The sequence below is a fragment of the Capricornis sumatraensis genome, chromosome 2 (genome assembly GCF_032405125.1).
Source record: "Capricornis sumatraensis isolate serow.1 chromosome 2, serow.2, whole genome shotgun sequence".
NCBI lineage: Eukaryota > Metazoa > Chordata > Mammalia > Artiodactyla > Bovidae > Capricornis > Capricornis sumatraensis.
Window position 1 is genome coordinate 84876437 of NC_091070.1, and position 22026 is coordinate 84898462.

The 22026-nt window shown below is 48.4% G+C and overlaps 1 protein-coding gene across 1 annotated transcript in view; it reads right to left on the reverse strand.

The window, feature by feature from the left end:
* Window positions 1-22026, reverse strand: part of NOX5 (NADPH oxidase 5) — a 31282-nt gene that overhangs the window by 6253 nt on the left and 3003 nt on the right. The window contains 11 exon segments of the mRNA XM_068966267.1: window positions 2311-2410; window positions 2979-3063; window positions 3351-3475; window positions 3890-3934; window positions 8400-8542; window positions 12074-12206; window positions 13852-14034; window positions 15213-15391; window positions 15569-15722; window positions 17053-17287; window positions 18553-18780. Coding sequence (XP_068822368.1) covers window positions 2311-2410; window positions 2979-3063; window positions 3351-3475; window positions 3890-3934; window positions 8400-8542; window positions 12074-12206; window positions 13852-14034; window positions 15213-15391; window positions 15569-15722; window positions 17053-17287; window positions 18553-18780 — 1610 coding nt within the window.

Here is a 22026-nt window from a genome sequence, read left to right on the forward strand (position 1 = left end):
AAGTTCAATAAACTCCAAGTACAAGAAATATATATTTAAAAAATTTCTTGGAAATGTTTTATAGTTTTTAGTGTTCAGACCTTGCTTGTATTTTGCTAAGTTTATCCATAAGTATTTCATGCTTTTACTATTTTAAAGATTTTCAAATACTAATTATTTGTTGTTGGAAAAGATCCTGATGCTGGGAAAGATTGAAGAAGGCAGGAGGAGAAGGGGGTATCAGAGGATGAGACGGTTGGATGGTATCATGGACTCAATGGACATGAGTTTGAGCAAACTCCAGGAGATGGTGAAGGACAGGGAAGCCTGGCGTGCAGCAGTCCATGGGGTCATGAAGAGTTGAACACGACTGAGTAACTGAACAACAGCAACAAATAAAAATAGAACTGACGTTCGCATGTTGACCTTATATCCTGGACCTTGTTGAACTCATTATAAAACTAATCTAAATAAAGAGCTAAAACTATAAAACTCCTGGGAGAAAACACAAAAGAAAATACGTGTGACCTCACGGAAGGCAAAGATTTAAGATAAGACACAAAACACTTGAATTCTACAAGAAAAAAAAATCTGATAAATTGGACATCATTAAAATTTCAAAATTTTGTTCTTCAAAAGAGAGTTTAAGAAAATGAAAAGACAAACCACAGACTGGGAGACTATATTAATAAAATGTACACCTGGTTATGGACCTGTTTCCAGAATATATAAATGACTCCCAGAGCTTAATAAAAAGAAGAAAAACATTGGATTTAAAGAGCAAACAAAATATTTGAACAGACACTTTATAAAGAAGGCATACACAGCAAGACCATGAAGATATCTTCAACATTATTAGTAATTAAGGAAATGCAAATTAAGAGTGTATTGAACCTAAAATAAAAAATAAATTAAAAAAAGTTTTTTTTAAGTATTTTGAACCTAGAGGGGTGGGATGGGCAGGGAAGGGAGGCCCAAGAAGGAGGGGCTATATGGATATTTATGGCTCATTCACGCTGTTGTACAGCAGAAACAAACACAACATTGGAAAGCAATTACCCTCCAGTTTCAAAAAATTAAAAACAAAAGAGACAAAAAAGAGCATATTGAGACACTCCTATACACCCACTAGATGAGCTAAAATGAAAAAGACTGCCAACATCAAATAAGGCTGTAGCTGATGAGGTTGTAGAGCATCTGAACTCCATTACTGATGGAGATACAAAATATACAGCCACTTGGGAAAAACAATTTGACAGTTTCTTATAAAGTAAAACTGAGCGCATTCCATACTACCCAGCAATCCCAATTCTAAGTATCGACCCAAGAGAAATGGAAATCATACGTCCACACAAAAACTTTCATAGTCAAAAATGGCTAAAAAGTGGAAATAACTCTAATATCCACCAACAACTGAATGGAAAAACAGATTGCGGTATGTCCACAAACTGGAACACTTCTCAACAACAAAAAGGAATTAACTACTTACTGAAAGATGCATTGTTATGAAATTCTAGAAAGGGCAAAACTATAGTGACTGAAAGCAGATCGCTGGTTCCCAAGGGCTGTTAATTGGAGAGAGGGTGTTGATGCAGAGTGAGACAAGGGAGCTTTGGGGGGTAAAAGAAATGGTCCATGTTTTGACGATGTTCCCTAGGCTCCCTCATGTGACCACCCTGCTTGCAAGGTTATACAACTGGACGCATTTGTCAAAGTGCCATTATATTTATTGGACACTTAAATTGATGAATCTTACTGTACATAAATTATCCCTCAAAAAATTTCTTAAAGAAGTGTGAATAGGAATCATCCGAGAAGCATGTTAAAATGTAACTTCTCTAGCCCTGCTTCCAGAGAATCTGATTTGGAAGGTCTGGAATGAGGGCTGGGAATCTAACTTTTTAATAAGTGCTCATTTTGAACAAAAAGAAATGTCATTTAAAAAAGAGAAATGGGTGGAAAGTGAAAGTGAAACTCGTTCAGTTGTGCCCAACTCTTTGTGACCCCACGGACTATACAGTCCATGGAATTTTCCAGGCCAGAAAACTGGAGTGGGTAGTCTTTCCCTTCTCCAGGGGATCTTCCCAACCCATGGAATTAACCCAGGTCTCCTGCAATGCAGGAGGATTCTTTATCAGTTGAGCTACCAGGGAAACAGGCTATACATTTTTATAAAATGGGTTTTTTTTCGCCCCTCTCTTAAGTTTCGCAAATTATGATGTTTTATCGGGGGAAAAAAGCAGCTCCCTCTCCCCTACATTTCTGATAGAATAAACACTTTCTTACAGAGACCCTCCACCCCCGCACCCCATCATCCTCCACCTCTCTTACCCTCCTGCGGCTCCTCCGCCTGGTCCATCTCCAATTTTGTCAGCAGGCTCACAAACCACTCGAAAGACTGCTGGTCTCGGTTAATCCAGATGAAGTCCACCTAGGGAGAAGGGCCCAGATCAGGGTGGGGGGGTTACCTCATTCACTCATCTGTGCTCATGTGACCACCCTGCTTTCAGCACAGCACACACTATCCACTATCATTCCCATTTAACTGGGGTGGTGGGAGGGGAGTGGGATGGGGGTGTAAACCGAGGCTCACAGAGGTAAAGAATGAGGCTACAGAGCAGCATGGGACGAGAACTTGGGTTCTAGACTGCCAGGTCAGGATTTTCTCTAATAATCTATTGCTCACAGCAAGCAATGTTCTGAGCTCTTAAGCTTATTAAGCCAGAAGAACATTTTTTTTTTAAAGAAACTCTTTTGAGTGGCTTACACAGAATAATGAATTTGCAAATGGCAAACATTTTCATTTTTAAAACCACCATCAGGTCACAGCTAGCAAGCATCATGGCTGTGACTGCATCCCGGCTGCCTGACCTTCAGGCTCTGTGTTCTCTAATGACATGCCTGCCTTGGTGGGGCAGGGGCGGTGGCGGGCAGGAACTAGCTCTGGTGTCTGGGGAGAAGCTCTGGAGTCCTGCCTGTAGGAGGCAATGCTCACTCACCTTGTGGAGTTTCATGTCCTCGTCCTGACCAGTCTCCATCCAGGAGTGCTGGCAATTGGGACAAATGTGCTTTCTCTTCTGGTGTCTGAGGGGAGGCGAGAGGAGGGGATTTTGAGTTTGGGGTGAGTATGAGATTTCTCAGGACCCCAGAGAACAGTGCAGGGGACAGGGAGGGAGGGTGGGGTGGCAGGGGGAGGGATGAGCCCATGAGGAGGGGGAGGGATGAGACCCCCAAAAAAGAGCAGGAGGAGGAAGAGAAGAGGAAAGAGGTCAAAGGGGAGACGGAGACAGGTAACAAGGGAGCGGGGAGGAGCGGGCATCTCTCAGGATTCTGCCCCAGGATACAGGTAGGACCACAGCCTGCCCACCCACCTGTATAAGATGCTCTGCAGGATGGAGGCAAAAGGTGTGATGCCAATGCCTGCACCAATGAGCACAGCATGCTCGGAGGCAAAGATCCTGCGAGTGGGGGTCCCATAAGGGCCATCGATGTAGCACTGCACACAGAAGGGGTTAGAAGAGAGGGGCGGGGGGTGTGGGGGGTGGGAAATGGACCCCAACACATCAGACCCCCTGTATGTGTAGGCAGTTGTCTCCAGGGCTGGAACCCGGGAGTAAGTGGCTCCTGCTCAGAGCACTGTTCACACACTGTGCTCTGAGCTCGAGTCTGGGGGCACCCTAGAACTCCCACGTGCAGATCTGGTGAGAGCAGGGTCCAACCAGCACAGCCGTGTACCCTGCGAGGGTGGGCAGGGGTCTGATTCCCACTATCTGGAGACCTAGCAGTCAGGCTGTGGGGACTGAAGAGCCCAGGAACTGAGCGCCCCAGCAAGCCCTCCCCGTGGGCAGAGGCTTTGCTTCCTCTGCTTGGGGCAGTGGTTTTGGTCATGGCCACCCCCGGCACCTCTCACCTTGATGTTACAGAACTGGTGATTCTCAGAGGACATCTCGCAGACCTGCAGAGCACAGAGCAGAGAGAGTGGGTCTTTGGGAGTGGGTGGGCCAGGCATTTCTCAGAGGTTCACTCACCCTTGCAGTCTGAGCAACCTTACAAAAAGGGGATTGCCTTTTCTACCCAAACCATTCCAAGGAGCATGGGGTGCTTTTGAGGGAAAACATCAGTGATGTGCTGGTAAACTGCCTCCTCCTCAGAAGAAAGGACCACCAGAACCAAAGTCCGGCTCGTTAGTGTCGAGATTTCTGCTGTAAACACTGTCATCGTGCCCTCCCAACAATGGCTTGTTTTAATAACTGGCTCCCCCCACCCACCTCATGCTCTAGAGCCCTTGAGCCCCAATTACTGAGCTGGCACGCTGGAACTACTGAGCCCGTAAGCCCGTGCTCCACAACAAGAGAAGCCACCGCAATGAGAAGTCCCGGCAGCGCAACTAGAGAAAGCCCAAGCGAAGCAATGAAGACCCAACAATAAAAAATAAATAATAACAACAATTAAAAAAAAAAACAAACAGGCTCTCAAAATTCCCCAAAATTTAACAATCGCTCTTGTGGTCCAATACAAGTCAGCTTCAGGTGTGACAGAACACTCAGCCCAGCTTGCCTCATGGGCTCAGCTACATCCGCTTGCTTTCATGTTTCTAGACACACCCCTGGCCTTGAACATGCTTCCCCTGTGCCTAGAGCACACACTTTCCTTTTCCTCAGCTGGCAAATTCCTGCGCATCCCTCAGTGTGCACCTTGCTTAGAGTGGCCACCTTCCTAGAGTCTTTGCCCAGCGGCTCTGGGCAGAAAAACCAGGTGCTGGCCTGGCTCCCAGCTCACCCCTGCCCTGGGCTCACTGATGGGGAGCAGCCTCCTCTGTCTACTCTGCCTGACTCCTCCAGCCCTGAGCACAGGCAGACCAGAGTCCTTGAGGTTCATGTGCTTCCTTCCTGAAGATGAAGAAAACAGACCCGCAAAAGGGCTTCAGAGGCCTGTGATAGCTTCTCTCTGGTTAGGAGTCACCTTCACAGTCATCCAGGCAAACCCCTCCTTTCACAGAAGAGCAGCTGAATCTGGGAATGTGGCAATGACTGACTCAAGTTCCCATAGAGCTGGGGTGGAACCTGGGTCTCTGTCTGCCTGTCTTGCGCTCACCACGTCACACCACGTTGCTCCTTTGTCCAGAGGCAACTGAATTTTGTGTCCTGCATGGTGCTGGCCTTGAACTACATAACTACGTGATGGTTATTTTAGGAGGTGCACCGTGAGAGGACTACTCCTCTGACAGTTTTTAAAAAATCCTTCCTATTGGAAGGAGAAAGCCTTACATGACGGTTATTATATCCTCTTAACTTCTAACACTTACTATTCCCTGTTCTTTTTTTTTCCTTTTAACAAAGTGAGAAAGAAAGAAATGGAGAGCATGACAGAGACAGAGAAGGAACAAGCCGAAGAGAGCAGCTTCAGGCTCAAAGCCTCATTTAACAGGCAGAAACATCTGGCAAGAATTTAATAACATTGTTTTTGCTTTTAGACTTATCTTTTTTATGGCACATAATGTTTATTTTCCATTAAACATGCTAATCTAAAGAGTCCTTTTAAAATACAATTAAGTTTAAAGTAATGTTGGGATGTGAGGAGAAATATTCAGTGGGAAATATTACCTATGGGAAGTAAATATGGTAAAAGTTACAAAGGTGCCTGCCATACAGGTGAGAGGCTGCAGAAACACCATGTGGCGTGGGATCCCTCCTGACTGTGGCTCTCTCTTCCAGGTTCCAAGGACCCACCCACCATTCCTGGGAGAAAAATCTTTGGCTCTCCAACCTCCAGGCCCAGCTTCTTCAGCCTTACCAGGGCCGGGTCCTGGGCTGTAGCTTCCCTCTGTGCCCGAGTCCTGTCCTTTGTCCCCGGGTTCACCAGGCCTTCGTGTCCCTGCCACGAAGCTCCCCGCGGCCGGTAGGATGTCAGCTCCACAATCACCTCCTTGTTGGAGGCTACTGCACCCTGTGCTGAGGCTCCGAAATTGATGGGCTGGCGCTGCAAGTCCTGCTTGGTTTCAAAACAAATATTGCTTTATTATTTAAGTCATGTGTGTGTTAGTCACTCTCGTGTCCGACTCTTTGCGACCCCATGGACTGTAGCCCACCAGGCTTCTCTGTCCATGGAATTCTCCAGGCAAGAATACTGGAGTGGATTGCCATTCCCTTCTCCAGAGGAACTTCCCAACTCAGGAATCAAACCCTGGTGTCCTGCATGGCAGGCAGATTCTTTACCGTTTGAGCTAGAAGGAGTCTATTTAAATCATAAATCAATACCATTTTTTTTTAAATTCAGAAACTACAGAATTTTAAAGGATAAAGTAAAAAAGCACCCTGAATCAGAAAACACAACTTCTCTAACCATTTTCTCTGTCCTACCAGACTTACACACACACACTTTTACATAAACAGAACACACTGCTTTGTAACTCGGCTTTTCCACTTACTACATCTTGGCTAGCTTTACATGCTAATGCATATAAATTTACATAATCTTTTTTAGGCAACTTACTCTTCCATTAGAAGGGTGATTGGTAATTTTTTAAACTGCTTCCCTATTGTTGGGCATTTTGATTATACTCATTTTCTCATTACTGTTAACAACCATGGTGTATAAAACAGCTCTTTCTCTTGACTCTGACTTATTTTCTTCACGGCCTTTATTACCATGCGGCACATTACGTATCTACTGTGTATGTACTGTCCACCACCCCCTCCGGACTGGAAGCAGTGACAATGGGTATTTTGCTTATTGATGAATCTCCAGCATTTAGAATAGTACTTGGAAAACAGTAGATCCTGCGCTCAATAAGTGAAGTGAAAGCTGCTCAGTCGTGTCTGACTCTTTGCAACCCCATGGAGTCCATGGAATTCTCCAGGCCAGAATACTGGAGTGGGTAGCCTTTCCCTTCTCCAGGAGAACTTCCCGATCCAGGGATCAAACTGAGGTCTCCTGCATTGTAGGTGGATTCTTTACCAGTTGAGCTACCAGGGAAGCCCTAAATATTTGCTAAGTGAATGAAGGAATGAAGTGGTTAAGGAGCTTGCATACATGTCCAAATAGCTTTTTAGGATTAAACTCCTAAAAATGGTATTGCTAAGCCATTGGGTAGGAAGGCTTCCCTGGTAGCTCAGATGGTAAAGAATCTGCCTGCAATGCGAGAGACCCAGGTTCCATCCCCGGGTGGGGAAGATCCCCTGGCGAAGTGAATGTCTACCCACTCTAGTATTCTTGCCTGGAGAATTCCAAGGACAGCGGAGCCTGGTGGGCTACAGTACGTGGGGTCACAAAGAGTCAGACCCGATTGAGCAACCAACACTTTCACTTTTAAGCCACTGTGTTTAGATATTTAAAATGCAGACACATATAGCCAGACTGTCCACCAGAGAGTCTGTGCCAATTTACTCTTTGGCAGTGGTGCCTAAGACCCCAAGGAAACACAGCTTTTAGTATATCTGCCCACCAATTCTCAGCGTGCCAGGACTCACCTGATTTTGAAAACCAGCTTCCTCCTGCAGGAGATTTCCCCTGATTAACAGGAAAGAACACCCTGTCTGTTTCTACCTACCTCTCCATTTCCCCAAGTTCTGCTCTTGGCACTGTTCTAGAAGGGCCCTCTGGTCTGGCCAGGCAGGATTCCACGTGGTTTTCTTCTCTGGACTTTATATTCCACAAGAGCAAGGCAGGGCTGGGTCAGGCCTGGGGGAATCTCTTCCTTTGACCTTCAGCAGGGTTGCCACATATTAACCTGATTCCAGGCCCGGTGGCTCAGCCTACTAGTGTCCAGACACCCTCAGCCTTCTACATCGATTCCTGCTTCTTCAAGCGCTGCTCTGATCTTTCTGCATTCCTCCCAAACCTCTCAGAGCCTGTATCCAATGGCAGCTTGTCAACTGTATGGGTTTCATCAGGGCTCAAAAGATAGTTAAACTCGTGGTGGTGATGATGATGATGGTGGGGGTGGTAGTGCTGATGGGGATAATGAATGGTCCACTTGGACCATGCTGCCCAGTTCATGCAATACTTTACATGCATACATTCCATGGGTCCTTAAAACAATCATGTTAGAAAGGACAGCCAATGACAGGAACCACCTCTACTTCATAGGTGAACAACTTGAGGCTAGTAAGGCTAAAGGGTGTGCCCAAGTCCATACAGTTAGAAAGTATTAGAGCAGAGAATTAGACATGGATTTTTCTCATCTCAATTTCTCCCTCTTTGCCTTGTCCCCTGCCTTCTAACGGAGCACACTGGACCAGGAAGGATCAGGTGTGGTCCAGCTTCAAGGAGGCTCTTGGACCACACATTCTGAATTGACCTACCTTCTGTGCAGTCCCAGCCAGTGTTCACAACTGCTCAGGGCTTGCCAGCTACAAAGGCAACTTGGTCCCCATGGGTTTGTCACCATGGTGGACCCTTTCTCCCCTTAAGTCACTTACCCGGGGCTTCCTCTGACTCCTCTTCATCTCCAAGCTCCTCGAGAGCCTCTTGGGACCACATAACACTGGGTCTGATTTCTTGAAGGACTCAAACAACCTGTTGGTCCACTGACCCTCCGACCGGATGTGTAGCCAGATGGTGTCTGAGCAAGAGACAGGGCAGGAGGAAAGGGGTCAGTGCTGGCCTCCAGCAGGGACAGGCCTGTCTCACTGGAGGGACTGGGACTGGGCATCAACCCCTTACGCTCTCCTCTGAACGCCCTTCCTCAGGTCCAAACTAGCAGCCACAGCCATGAAACTGGGAGAGCTGGGCTCTCTGGTGCAGACCTTGCAATCTTTCTCAGTGAAGTCAACTAAGGGCTCAGTTTCCTCTGCCAAGGCAGGGGTCCGAGTGGCCCTGAGCACACTGGGGTCTACCTAGAGGTGGGGGCCCTGCCTCCTCTATCAAGCCAGGATCTCACCAAGGTTGGGGGCCATCTCTCTCCCACATTCTATGAGATGCCTGTCAATGGTTCTGCACACATTAGGTGCTCAATCAATAGTGGGACCAATAGCTTTCACTGCCCTCAGTGTCTGGGATACAGTGGGTGTTTGCTTAGGTTCCCTATTAAGTGGATGACTGGTAGAAGGGTGTTGAGGGGTACCAGAAAGAACACACATTAGAGCAAGGAGGCCCCTAAGAGACTTCCTGGTCTGCAGTTCTCATCCTTTTTCTTTTATTTAAATCATGAACTCTTTCAGCAGTCCTGTGAAGGAAAGGATAAACTCCTTCTCAGAATAAGGTTTTTAAATACTTTGAATAATATATGTAGAAATTATGAATGAAACCAATTATAATAAGACAGTTACCAAAATAAATTTTTTTTAAATTTTGATTTAAAAATACATGTGTTTTTTTGTTAACACATGAAATAATGAGATGCAGCAGGAATTGCCTGGTCACTGGAGATGTGAATTAGCGATGAGCATGAATGACATGTCAAAGTATGGACAACAACCATAACACGATATGAAAAAGAATCCATGGTTTTCATTTTGAAAAAGTCACAGGTCAGTAATGCTACTGTGATTTGTAACCTGCATTTATAACAGAAGAAAATGGTAAAGCTCAGTCAGAGGTTGGTAAAAACAAATGTGTCCCATTTTTTTTGCCCATCTGCATTCCTGAATGAGGCGAGGCATGCTCTCATAGTGCTTCCCTTGTGGCTCAGCTGGTAAGGAATCCGCCTGCAATGCTGGAGACCTGGGTTCGATCCCTGGATTGGGAAGATCCCCTGGAGAAGGGAAAGGCTACCCACTCCACTATTCTGGCCTGGAGAATTCCATGGACTGTATAGTCCATGGGGTCTCAGAGAGTCAGACATGACTGAGCAACTTTCACTTTCACGCTCTCACAGCTTTGTGAGGAGGGAACTGAAAAAGTCAGGTCCTGGGACCCCGGCTCCCAGGAGCCTCCCTGGCTCTTCCTCCCTCTTCAAGGCGCAAAGCAGCAGAAGGGCTGCGCTGTGCCCTGTCTGCACAGATGCACCCTGAACTGCCTCACACAGTGACTCATATGGAGGAGGCCTCGTAAATGTCAGTTGAATTCAGTCAGCCAGAGTTGCCAGCCTAAGTCCCACTCCTGATCCTGAAAACCAGCTCTACAAAATCAGAGGATTTATTTACGTGGACTCATTTACTGCAGGGGACTCAGGACTAAGAGATTCCAAGCAGAGACCCTAAAGAAACCCTTCAAGAACTGGTCAAATAGACTTCCCAAGAGAGGTCCAGTGGTTAAGACTCCCAATGCAGGGGGCCCAGATTTGACCCCTGGTCAGGGAACTAGATCCCACATGCCACAGCTAAGACCAAGTGCAGCCACATAAATAAATGAATACTTTAAAAAACTGGTCAAATAAATTACACATCTACATTATAATCCTGTTACTATTAATACACTGGAATAGCATGCAGCCACGAAAAGGAAAAGTTCTTCTTTTAAAAGAACTGACATGCAAAGATCTTCATAACATATTATTCATGGAGAAAAAGTGAATGGCAAAACAGTGTAATCTCTTATATGCAAAACCATAATCCCTTATATGCAGAATTATCTCTATATCTGATTATTCATGGAGTTACATCAAGATCTGGAAAGCTATTCACCAAATGGTTGACAATAGTTTTCCTTGGGTAGAATTATTTGAGGGATTTTAATTTTCTTTGGCACCTATTTCTATACTGTCTGAATTTTCTGGGAGCATATCTGTTCTTTATGAAACAGCAAAAAAAAAAGGGGGGGGTGGAAATAAAAATAGGAAGAAAATAATCCACCCTCTCTAACCCTCACCCCCAACCCATTGTACATCCAGGCTACCACTCATGTGATTCCAGGGCAGGTGTGTACAGCTTCTTGTGGGGAACCCTGGCCTTGCGTCTGTGCCCTGAGCTGTGGGAGCTGGGCCAGGGGTGGGGCCTGGGCTGGGGTGGGAGGCATCCTGAATGGAGCTACAGTTTTTCATGGAGGAGGGTCAGAGAACCCTGGCAACCAGAAACCTTTACCTCTCATGAAGCCAAGCAAGGGTCTGGCTGAAATAGGCCATACAAGGCCTCCCCTGTCAGAAGCACTTCTTGAGGGACTTCCTGGTGGCCCAGTACATTCCATGCTCCCAATGCAGGGGCCTGGGTTCAGTCCCTGGTCAGGGAACTAGATCTCATGTGCCACAACTAAGAGTTCCCATCCCACAACTATGATTCAGTACCACCAAACAGATAAACAAAAATAAATATTAAAAAAAAAAAAAAGCAGCACTTGAGATGGGAAGGCCAATCCTTGGCCTGGCCTGGAGATCAGAGGTCCAGGTTGTGGCCCCACCAACAGCCCAGGACCAGAAGGCGGGCACGCAGGCACATGCATGGGTGGGGGTCAGAGGACAGCTGGGCAAAGAAAGGTCGGCCGAGTAGTTCTGTGGGTGCTGGGCACCCAGAGGATGGAAGTGGTCAGGGATGGGGGAGAAGGATGGGACGGATTCTGTTGCCTTGGGGCTCCCCAGATCTCATGCCCACATGGAGTGGGGAAGCCTGGCTTCCTGTCACAGCCCTCTGGAAATGCCCTGGTGCCCCTTCATCTGAGCCACTACTCCTTTGCTTAAGACCCTTGCAGGCTCCCAACTCCTGCACCATTCCACTTTTCACTCTGCATTCGAAGACCTTCCTGACCCCACACTCCTCTTACCAATTTTGCCGGCTTCTTTGGTCCTCTCTCTGACCTTCTCTTCCTCCCCCTCACCTCTGCTTCCTTCCTCCCTACTCCACCTGACCCTCAGCCCAAATGACATCAGATCCTTCTACGTTTGCAGGTTTCATGCTTCCCCTTTGGCCTCCACCCCGATTCCCTTCCCTACCTAGTAAACTCCTACAAACCCTTCAAGGTTCAGCTGAAATGCCACCCTGCCCACTTCCCCGACCAGATCAGACCCTCCCCGGTGACCCTCACAGAAGCCAGTAGAGCCCCAATCACCCCATTTAGTCAGCATCTGCACATCTGCCCCCGTGTTCCAGAGGGAGATCTGGGAGGCCGAATTTGTGTCTCAGATCTTGTTTGCCTCTGTGTTCCTGGTTCACAGCCTTGCTTGGCACATGGCAAGGACGCAGTAATACCCCCCAAGGGACTGGTGGAGTTGGTGCAGGCCTACCTTTTTGCTCAGGAGCACTGCTGATGGTGAAGGGGTGCCACTCATAGCGTGCGATGCTGGGGATGTTCAGATACAAGTAGTCACCAGGTCTGTAGTGGAAAAGAGGGGGCCTCTTGATGAGGAGATGAGTGACCTGGGGAGAGAAAGAGACCAGGGTCATCCGTGCAGACCCAGAGCTGCCAGGGGCCCCAGAACCACAGGCTGGGCCATCTTCTTCCACCATCACCCAGGCCAGCCTGGCATGAGACCTTCTGTGTCCCTGAGTGGCACTCACCCTACTGCACGTGGGTGGTAGGTGGCCACCAGAGAAGGGGAGGCAGGCTGTGTCTGAAGCGGGGCTCATGGTGTGATCCCACTTCTTCTGGTGTAAATACTGCTTCCGAGTGTCCCCCCTCCTCTGCGAAGCCCCCTGACTGCTCCAGCCCCTTTTCTGGAACTGCTGTGGCATTTGGCTGGCATTCCAACCAGGAACAGGCATTTCTCCCAGGATACAACAGCCTCCTGGAGAGTGACTTTGGTTTACTGAGCACTTACAGGCGCCAGAGCTGTGTGGAGCGCTCTAAGTGCTACCTCTAGTTGTCCTAAGGGCAACTGCAAGTGCTATCTCTAGTCCTTACAACAGCTCCCTGAGACGAAACTTTCTCCACTCTACAGAGGAGAGGCTGAGTTAGAGAGGTTAAATGACTTGCTCAAGAGCACCAGCTAAGAAACTGTGGGATCTGAAGCTAACCACCCTGTTTGATGCCAGGGCCTAGACACAAACCTCAGTTTCTTACCCAGCTTCCGTGTCCTCACTTTCAAGTTGTCCAGAGTCAAGCCCTCCAAAACTGCCTGTCCTTTCTCCAAAAATGCCCCCAATTACTCAGACACCTGCAAGACAGCCTAGACTCCTCCCCCTACCCCCCCACCCCAAATGCAGCCAGCTACCTCTCTAGTCTTTCTGTGATATGCCCCTCCCCACCCTGGTCAAGGTCAAGGCTCTCATGAGCTCTCTCATGAGCATATGTTGCAACAGCCTCCCCAGTGGTCCCCTCTAAGCCATCTTCCACAGAGCAACTGAAGAAATCCAGCTGGAGTATACACCAGCTCAACTCTGCCATCCTTTTCCCACCCTGCTCAAGGTTCCCATGGTCTGCAGAGTGAGGCCACTCACCATTAGGCCCTGCCCACCCCTCCAGCTTCTCCCTGGCACCTTGGCTCCAAATTACTTATAGTCCCTTCAGTACAGTATGCCCTTTCATTACTCTCTGCCTTTGCCCATGCTGTTCTTTCTCCCAGCAATACCCTTCCCTGTCTTGTCTATCCAACAAACTTCTATTCATCTCTCAAAACCCTGATATGACAGCTCCCCTCTCATTCTGAAGCTTCTCTGATCTCTCAAAGAGTTTAATGCCCCCTGAGATTTTCTTCTCTTGCCAACACAGCCTTGCACTGATGAAAGGGCTGACTCTCCTGTTACCCTGTGTGTCTGTGGAGAGTAGAAGAGTGCCTCTGTTTTCTCTGCATCTCTGTCACCAAGCGCAGGGCCTGCCCCTTGCAGACTTGTAATATATACTTACAGAAGGTGTTCTACGCACACCTGGCCTTTAGTAGTGCCCTGCCTACCTGTCATTCCCCTTCCAGAAGTGTCACTCTTGCAGGGCTGGACCACGTCTTGCACTTGCTTGTCTCCTCCACTGTGCTCCCTATTTCCTGGGGGTGGAGGTCTAACAGAGCACCCAGCCGCTGCACCCCACCACCTGGGACACCTCTTGGCTGACCTCAGGCCCTCTTTGTACCTTGGAAGGGAGGAGATTGACTTCCACGATGTGCAGGGCTGCCATGCGGGACGCTGCCAGGCTGATGGTTTTCTCCAGGAAGAACAACGTGCCAGGGACCAGCAGCCACTTCCAGAAGTTGGGCCCATGCAGGATGAGCAGGAGCCACATGGGGAGGTAGGACAGGTGGGTCCAGTAGAACACCTGTGGGGGATGGGGGAGAAAAGGTGTCAAGGCATGGGGGTGGGACAGAGCCAAGGTTCACGGTCACCTTCAAAGCCAGGACTGTGCCCAGAGCCTTGGCCATACACACCCTCTCCTGGGAACAGGCTTGTGTAGAAGATTGGGGATGGGAAGTTTTGTTGCCTCTTTGTTCTGAGGGCCTGGCTCAGAGAGTCTGTAAGTGAAGATTCTTGGCACTAGTGACAAACACCTGGAACATCTGCCTGGGTCTGTTATGGGCAGGGTGGACTGTCCCCTCTGATGGGCTCGTCAACACCAGTGTCCCGACCCACTGACCCTTTCTCACGGGGAAGGAAGGAAAGAGAGCACTGATGTTCTGGCAGTAGAGAAGAAAGAGCAAAGCCCTGAGTTTTAAGACCTGCTCTGCTACTAGCTGTGTGGCCTCGGCCTGGTAAGTTACTTCTATGAGTCAGATTCCTCGTGGGTCAAGTGAGGATGCTGATTATGACTTCAATGGATCATTGCTGGCTCAGAGTAGGTGACTGTGTGTATATATATATGTATGTCTATTTCTGCTATGACCAAATCAGTCCAGGGGACACACTCTCCAAACTAGATCCTTTGGGACCTTTTATATCTCCAGGAGGCTAGAGAGAGGGAAGCAAGGCTAGACCTAACACCTGTAGAGCACCCACGTGCCAGGTGTGTATAGTTATTGACTTCACCTGTATTATCTCATTTAATTTCTAAAATAACTCCAAAGGTAGAGAATCACAGCTCCGCTTTACAGATGAGGGCAGTGGAATGACCAATAAGGAGTGGGGTGGGGATTAGAACTCTCAAGAGCTTGTTTCTTGCCCTCTCTGTGCCATCTTGAGCCTAGCTTAATCCAATTAGAGCAAGAGGATAAGCCAGAAATAAAAGGTAGAATCTTCTAGAGCAGAACATTTTCACTCGCCAGACATACATCACAGTTCAGTGGCAGAACCCAAGTCACATGTCCACAGTATGCAAACCACCTGGAACTTCCTGGGCTCTATAAGTTGGAGGGGGCACAGCATGAAATGAAGGTGGGTGACTCACTTTGCTGAACAACAGAAACCAACTATACTCCAATAAAAATTAATTTTTTAAAAAAAAAGGAAGAAAGGAAGGTGGGAGCCCAAGATAGGCCAAGCAAAGGGGAAAGGCTGGGGCACCTCAAAGTGGCCACTCCTGCGGACACAGGAGCTGGAGCAGGCGAACATGAGGAGCAGCAGCAGGAGCAGAGCCACGCCAGTCGGGGACGCCGAGCCGTGGACCCAGCCGATGCCAGGCCTCGTGGTGAGCAGGAGTTCCCAAAACCGGAAGGGGCTGGCCTCAGACTGAGCCTGGAGCGCTGGGGACGAGCACAAGACAAGCTCGGCCCACTGCACCTTCCTGCTGGGGTTCCCACTTCTCCCCATCCAGCTTAGCCAGGACACCCTTCTCTGCCCACCGGGACACATGGGCGGGATAAATTAGTGGTTTGTGGAAAGCCCAGATCCCTGCCCAACCCCAGCCCCAGGCTACTCACCGAAGTTCACCACGTGGGCCACAGTGTGCACGAGGGAGAGCCCAACCACCACGTAGCCCATAAGCTGGTGGAACTGGATGTTGCGGTCCAGCGGCAGGACCTGAGCCAGCCACGTGGCCCGCAGCCACGTGAGGCAGCGCCTGAGCATCAGCACCTGGCCGAGCAAAGCGGTAGAGAGCCCATCTGTCTCGCTCTCTAACCTGAGGCCCTCCCCTTCGCAGCAGTGTGTCCCTGCCTCCCCCTGAGACTGCTGTGCTTACGGGTGGGCGGGGCTGGAGGCGGGCGGGGCTAGGGGACATTACCACCTCCCCTGCCCTCAAGTCTTCAATTGCTGCCCTAGATTCATAGCTGGGGTCCCAAAGTAGGACCTCCAGAACTGGGCAGGGAAGAAGAAAATCTTAGGAATGTCTGTATTCCTTTTATCTCAACACGTGGGAAGCACATAAGCTTTTACTAATACTTAGGCTCTGTGTAGACATGGAGTCCTCATTTAGTCATAGGTCAGACAGGCACCATGTCCCATGTAGTTCTTGAGATGTCCTGAGGGGAGACGGCACTTTTCAAGGGGCTTATGGCGAGGGCCCTCTCCCTTACTCATTTGCTTTAATTTATGCCTGTCCTATTGTGTGAATTTGCGGATTACATTAACTGCTTTTAATTTAAGTAAGCTAACTACCCCTCAGAAAGGACAAGTAGCTTAAAAAGATCCCCCACAGAGAAAATGCAGATTGAAAATAGTGTTAATAAGGGAAGAGCAAGTGACCACAAAAATGAGTCATGTGTGTCTCACTCCTGGTGTGAATTCTTTATAGCCAGTTATGAGGTTAAAAATAAAACTCACTCTAGTAAGGAGATGATAGTGTCAAAAGGAGTATTTGAACTAGAGATGTACATCTCTGATCATTAAAGATGAACCTTGCCTTATATTGTGCCTAAACCTATTGGCTAACAATAACAGGGCATGCATACAATTATAAGTGAGCATATATTGGGTAATTGGAAGGGGTTTTTGTTTTTTGCTTATTTTTGTTGTGTTTTATTTCATTCCAGTTGTAGAAGTGTGTTATCAAATACACTTGGAGACCTCAGGCTCTGGTCCAGAGGATCACGTTCTGGCATTCAAGGCCTCTTGAAGTATTCTCTTTCTGGCTGGAGTCCTGCACAGGAGTTAGCCTGACCTCCTCTGCGTCTACCATAGGGGTATTGTGAGAGTCAATAACCCTACGGAAAGTGCTTAGCACTGTGACTGCTACATAGCAAGCACACAAAAATGCCAGCTGTATTATTTACCTGCTGTGTGACAACAGATCACTCACTGCCCCTCCCTGAGCCTTAGTCCCCACCACTGAGTGTTGGCCCAGTGGATTTCTAAGGTGCCATCCTGCGCTGCCAATGCAGGTGTCCATGCGTGGGTCATTTAGTCTGAGAGGAGCCTACATCAGTCCCCCTGCCTGCTTGCCTGTGTTGTGCCCACAGAGCCCTACCGCGATGAAGCTGCAGTCAAAGTTGAGGCACTGGCCGCAGCCCTTGGCCACCATGACGCTGGCTCCAAAGGCCCGGTAGGCATGAGCTGCCAGGGCAAACAGCAGCACGTGGAGGCCCACAAAGACGGCCAGGCAGAGCGCGTGGCTGCGGTGGTTGTGCCAGTAGGCAGAGGTCAGCGGGCGAGGCTGGCGCCGGTGTCGCTGGGGAGCTGGAGGCGTTAGCCAGTGAGCAGCACTGTAAGAGAGGACTCCACTCAGAGGGACGCGGGGCGGCGGGGACCACCGGAGCGGGAACCTGGAGACGCGCTCCCTCTGCAGCCACTAACTCTTGGGAGCCTCGGGGCAAACAGGCCGGCTTGCTTTTACATCAGGAAAGGGAGGTCAAGTGACTTGCTTACAGTCACACAGCGAGGTAGAACTGGGATCAATCTCCTGTCTGTCTGATACCACACCCACCACTTTTTTTTTTTTTTTACTATCTCGAGTGGGGAGACAATCATAACGGATGGAAGAATCTGAGAAATTTTTGAACTTAATACACAGAAAGAATGAAGTACAAAAGTGGCACTATTCAGAACTTGGAGTCAGACTAACTTAGGTCTGTTGTTACACCCTTTTTATATTATTTTCTCCACAGCGCCTATCAAATTTGTACTTGTCTAGGTTATGTACTTGTTTATTGGTATAAATTACCTGTCTCAGCCTGGAATGCAGCCCCAGCAGAGCTCTGCCATTACTGAGAACTAGGCTTGGTACAGAGTAGCTGCTCGAACAAGTTGAATAAATAACTGTCTTTGCTAATTATTTGTGTGCTCCTAGGCGGGTTACTCGGAGAAGGCAATGGCACCCCACTCCAGTACTCTTGCCTGGAAAATCCTATGGATGGAGGAGCCTGGTGGGTTGCAGTCCATGGGGTTGCTAAGAGTCGGACACGACTGAGCAACTTCACTATCCCTGTTCACTTTCATGCATTGGAGAAGGAAATGGCAACCCACTCCAGTGTTCTTGCCTGGAGAATCCCAGGGACGGCGGAGCCTGGTGGGCTGCCGTCTATGGGGTCGCACAGAGTTGGACACGACTGAAGTGACTTAGCAGCAGCAGCAGGCGTGTTACTTCAGGTGAAATAACTTTAATGTCTTTTTGTTACTTCATTCTTTGTGTAACCTCAATTTCCTTTTCCATGCTTGCAATGATACACTTGTAAAAATGCCCAGCACATAGTTGGTGCTTAATATTGAGTTGATTCTTAAGGAACCCTGTAGAAAATGCACGCATGACAACAGCTGCCCTGCAGAGGGCAGGACAGACCTTTGGCCCCAAGAGAAAGCGGGCAGAGGAGCTAAACTGGGCCAGGGAGGGAACCCGAGGGGCGGGGCTGGGTGGCGCCGACCAGGGCGGGGCAGGGCCAGGCCGAGGGATCATCCTTGTGCTCAGGCCACACTTCGCACCTGGCGTCTAATCCCGGCACGGGCTGTGTCCCTGCACCAGACAGGGCGGTACCTGATGGTCAGGTTCTCCATGACCTCGGGGAAGCGCTGCAACTCGTCTCGGAGCTCCTCGAAGGTGATGGTGCCGCTGCAGTCCTTGTCGGCCGACTCAAAGAGCGCCAGCGTCAGCTGGTCTAGCTTCTCCTTGGGCAGCGAGATGGCGCTCTCGTACAGGCAGGACTGCAGCACGGTGCGCAGCTCGTCAGGGTCGATGGAGCCGCTGCCTGTTTCAGGTGAAGTGAAGCCTAGTGGGGACCTGCACCCACCCGCCTCCCGCCTCACTCGGTACTTGCAAACTCCCCCCTGCCTTGCACAACCCCACATTGTGGGGTTAACTTCCTGTTCGTTCAGGTTTTTGCCAACCTGATGTCTTGAGGAGTAAAGACCAGGCAATCAAAGGACACATGGCACCTCCAGCTCACAAACCTTCCATGACTCCCTACTTCTGGGCTCAACAGAGGCAAACACCTTCCCAAGCATGGAGAATCTTTGGCCTCAGTGCATGCCTTCCTCTAGAATCTGCAGCCTCCTCTCTAAGTACCACTCAACTTCCAAGACCATCTGCCCAGAAGATACACTTGCTTACTTAATCTATAAGGAGCTATGTGCCCAGAGCCCCAGTTATTCAGAGGCAGATTGTATATGAGGTGGTGGTGAAGAGGTTTCCCTTTGTTCCCCAATGTGTAGCAGATTCTGCTCATCCCTCCATGTTGTCCTGAGAGGCCACAGCTGGTCCCTCAAGTCCAGCGTTATGACCTTATGTAAACATGAGTGGCTAAGAGTGATGTGAAAAGGAAGCCAAAAGTACAGTTGCCTCTCAGTATAGACAGGTTCCTCATCTGCAAATTTGATCACAGTTGGTTGAATCTGTGGATGCATGAACCCACAGGTTATCAAGAGTCAACTGTATGTCTACATTTTATATAAAGGACTTGAACATCCATGGGTTTGGGTATCCACAGGGATCCTGGGATTAACTTGAGAAACAACTGTATCAACTGAGATGGGATCTGAGGCATTTTTTTTTCTGTGTATATTTTCATTCTTCATAAGTAGTAGGACACTTGATTAGAAATTTCTTGACTTGTTTTGGATATAGACACACATGAGGTAGCAATATGCTTCTGCCCCTTACTGTGTGATGGTGGGCTATAAGTCCTTTAGAGTCTTGTGACTTTGTTCATCTCTAAAGTGGGGCTTGCCTGGAAAATCCCATGGACAGAGGAACCTGGTAGGCTGCAGTCCATGGGGTCGCTGAGAGTCGGACACGACTAAGCGACTTCACTTTCACTTTTCACTTTCATGCATTGGAGAAGGAAATGGCAACCCACTCCAGTGTTCTTGCCTGGAGAATCCCAGGGACGGCAGAGCCTGGTGGGCTGCCGTCTATGGGGTCTCACGGAATTGGACACGACTGAAGCGACTTAGCAGCAGTAGCAGCAGCATTCCTCCCTTTCAATATTGGTTCAAGGATAATAGATAATTATAAAGCAGAAAGGACTGATGCTGAAACTGAAGCTCTGGTATTTTGGTCATCTGATGCAAATAGCCAACTCATTGGTAAAGTCCCTGATGCTGGGAAAGATTGAGGAGAAGAGGGGGTCAGAGCATGAGCTGGCTGGATGGCAGCTCCAATGCGATGGACATGAACTTAGCAAACTTCAGGAGACGATGAGGGACAGGGAGGCCTGGCATGTTGCAGTCCATGGGGTCACAAAGAGTTAGACACAACTGGGTGACCGAACAACAACAACAAACAATGCAGTATTTGGAAGAAAGCAGCTACACATAAATGAAAGTCTTTTTGGTACTGTGATCAATACTTGGGCCAAAGTCAAAGCCTGTAATCACAGTACAATGCAGAGTCTAACACACCACTCTTCAGTCACACCTCCTGTCCTTCAGCTCAGGCAAGAGCCCAATCCAAGAGCCATCATGGACCATACTTTAAAGAAAACCTTAGTAAAGCTCTGCCAAGAAACTCGTGAACCCTGGACCAACTTGTTTCCTATCGCACTCCTCAGGGTCCATGTAGCCCCCAAGAGGAGTCTGAGATTTAGCCCGTTTGAAATGACCTATGGAGGCCTTTTCTTACTACTGACGAATTCTAAGGGATGAGGGTGTGAACCAAGGTGTGTCCAGATATTATTAATCTTGGACACATTCAGAAGGCGATCCATGACTATGCCCAAAAGGCACTGCAAGCTCCCACTAAAAATGCAAAGGAAGGAGCCGTTCCTTCACAAATAAATCCAGGGACCAGGTTCTTAAAACCTGGAAAGAGGGAGCCCCCCAATCCCAAGACCAACTATTGCACAGGATGGGTTGAAGCCTTCCCTATCTGATCCAAAAAGGCTATGGATGTCTGTATGTCTCTTTTAAAAGCAACAGTTCCTTGATTTGGACTCCCAAAGTCCTTCCAAAGTGATAACAGGCCTTTTTTCATAGCCAAAATCATACAGGAGCTAGAGAAACCCCATAGGCCAGAGGGCCGTGCCCAGGAGCACAACAGCAGCTGCGTTGAGTTTTCCCGGATGCAAATCCAGCCCTGTGACTCCTCTCAGTGCTCATCAGTGGCTCCCCATTTACTCACTGTACTGAGATCCAAACCATGACCTCTGGGGCCTGCCCAGTCTGGCTTCACCAACCACCCCAGTCTCACTGGGTGCCTTTTTCCCACTCAGACGCCCTTCCTTTGATGATTCTGCGCTTTCAGAGACTCTCTAAGCCACAAAGTTGCCAATGATGTAAGAACCAAGATAATTATTACAGTGTCATTTATGATGCCAAAATGAGGACGGAGAACAATGGAAGTCTCCATTTTGGAAATGGTGTTTGAGTAAATAAGCAACAACTGACCCTTGTAAAGGTGTGTTCTGAGCTAGGCATTGTTCTGAGTTTACACAACTAATTTAATCCTATCAACCTCACAAGTACGTACTATTATGATGATCATTATTTTCATGTGATACATGGGGAAATTAAAGCATGGAAAAGTTAAGCACTTTGTCTAGGGTCAACAACTGGTAGAGCTGAGATTTGAACCTGGGTAACTTGGTCTCAGAGTCAGAGATCTTAACTACTAGGCTGTGCTTCATGGAATCAGTGGGTCAAAGTCACACAGTAGCATATAACACAGTCACTACAAATGCTGCTATAACTCCATTGAGTTTCCCCTTCACACCTGTTAGATAGCTGTTATCAAAAAAAGAAAAACAGAAAAAAGAAAAGTGTAAGTATTGGAGAAATTGGAACCTTTATGCATTGCTGGTGTGAATGTAAAATGGTGCAACCACTGTGGAAAACAATCAGGTAGTTCCTCAAAAAAACGAAAAGAATTGTCCTGTGATCCAGTGATTCCATTTTTGGGTACATGCCCAAAAGAACCGAAAGCAGGGTCTTGAAGAGATATTTGTGCTCCCATATTTATAGCAGCATTGTTCACAATAGCCAAAAGGTAGAAGCAACCCAAGTGTCCATTGACAAA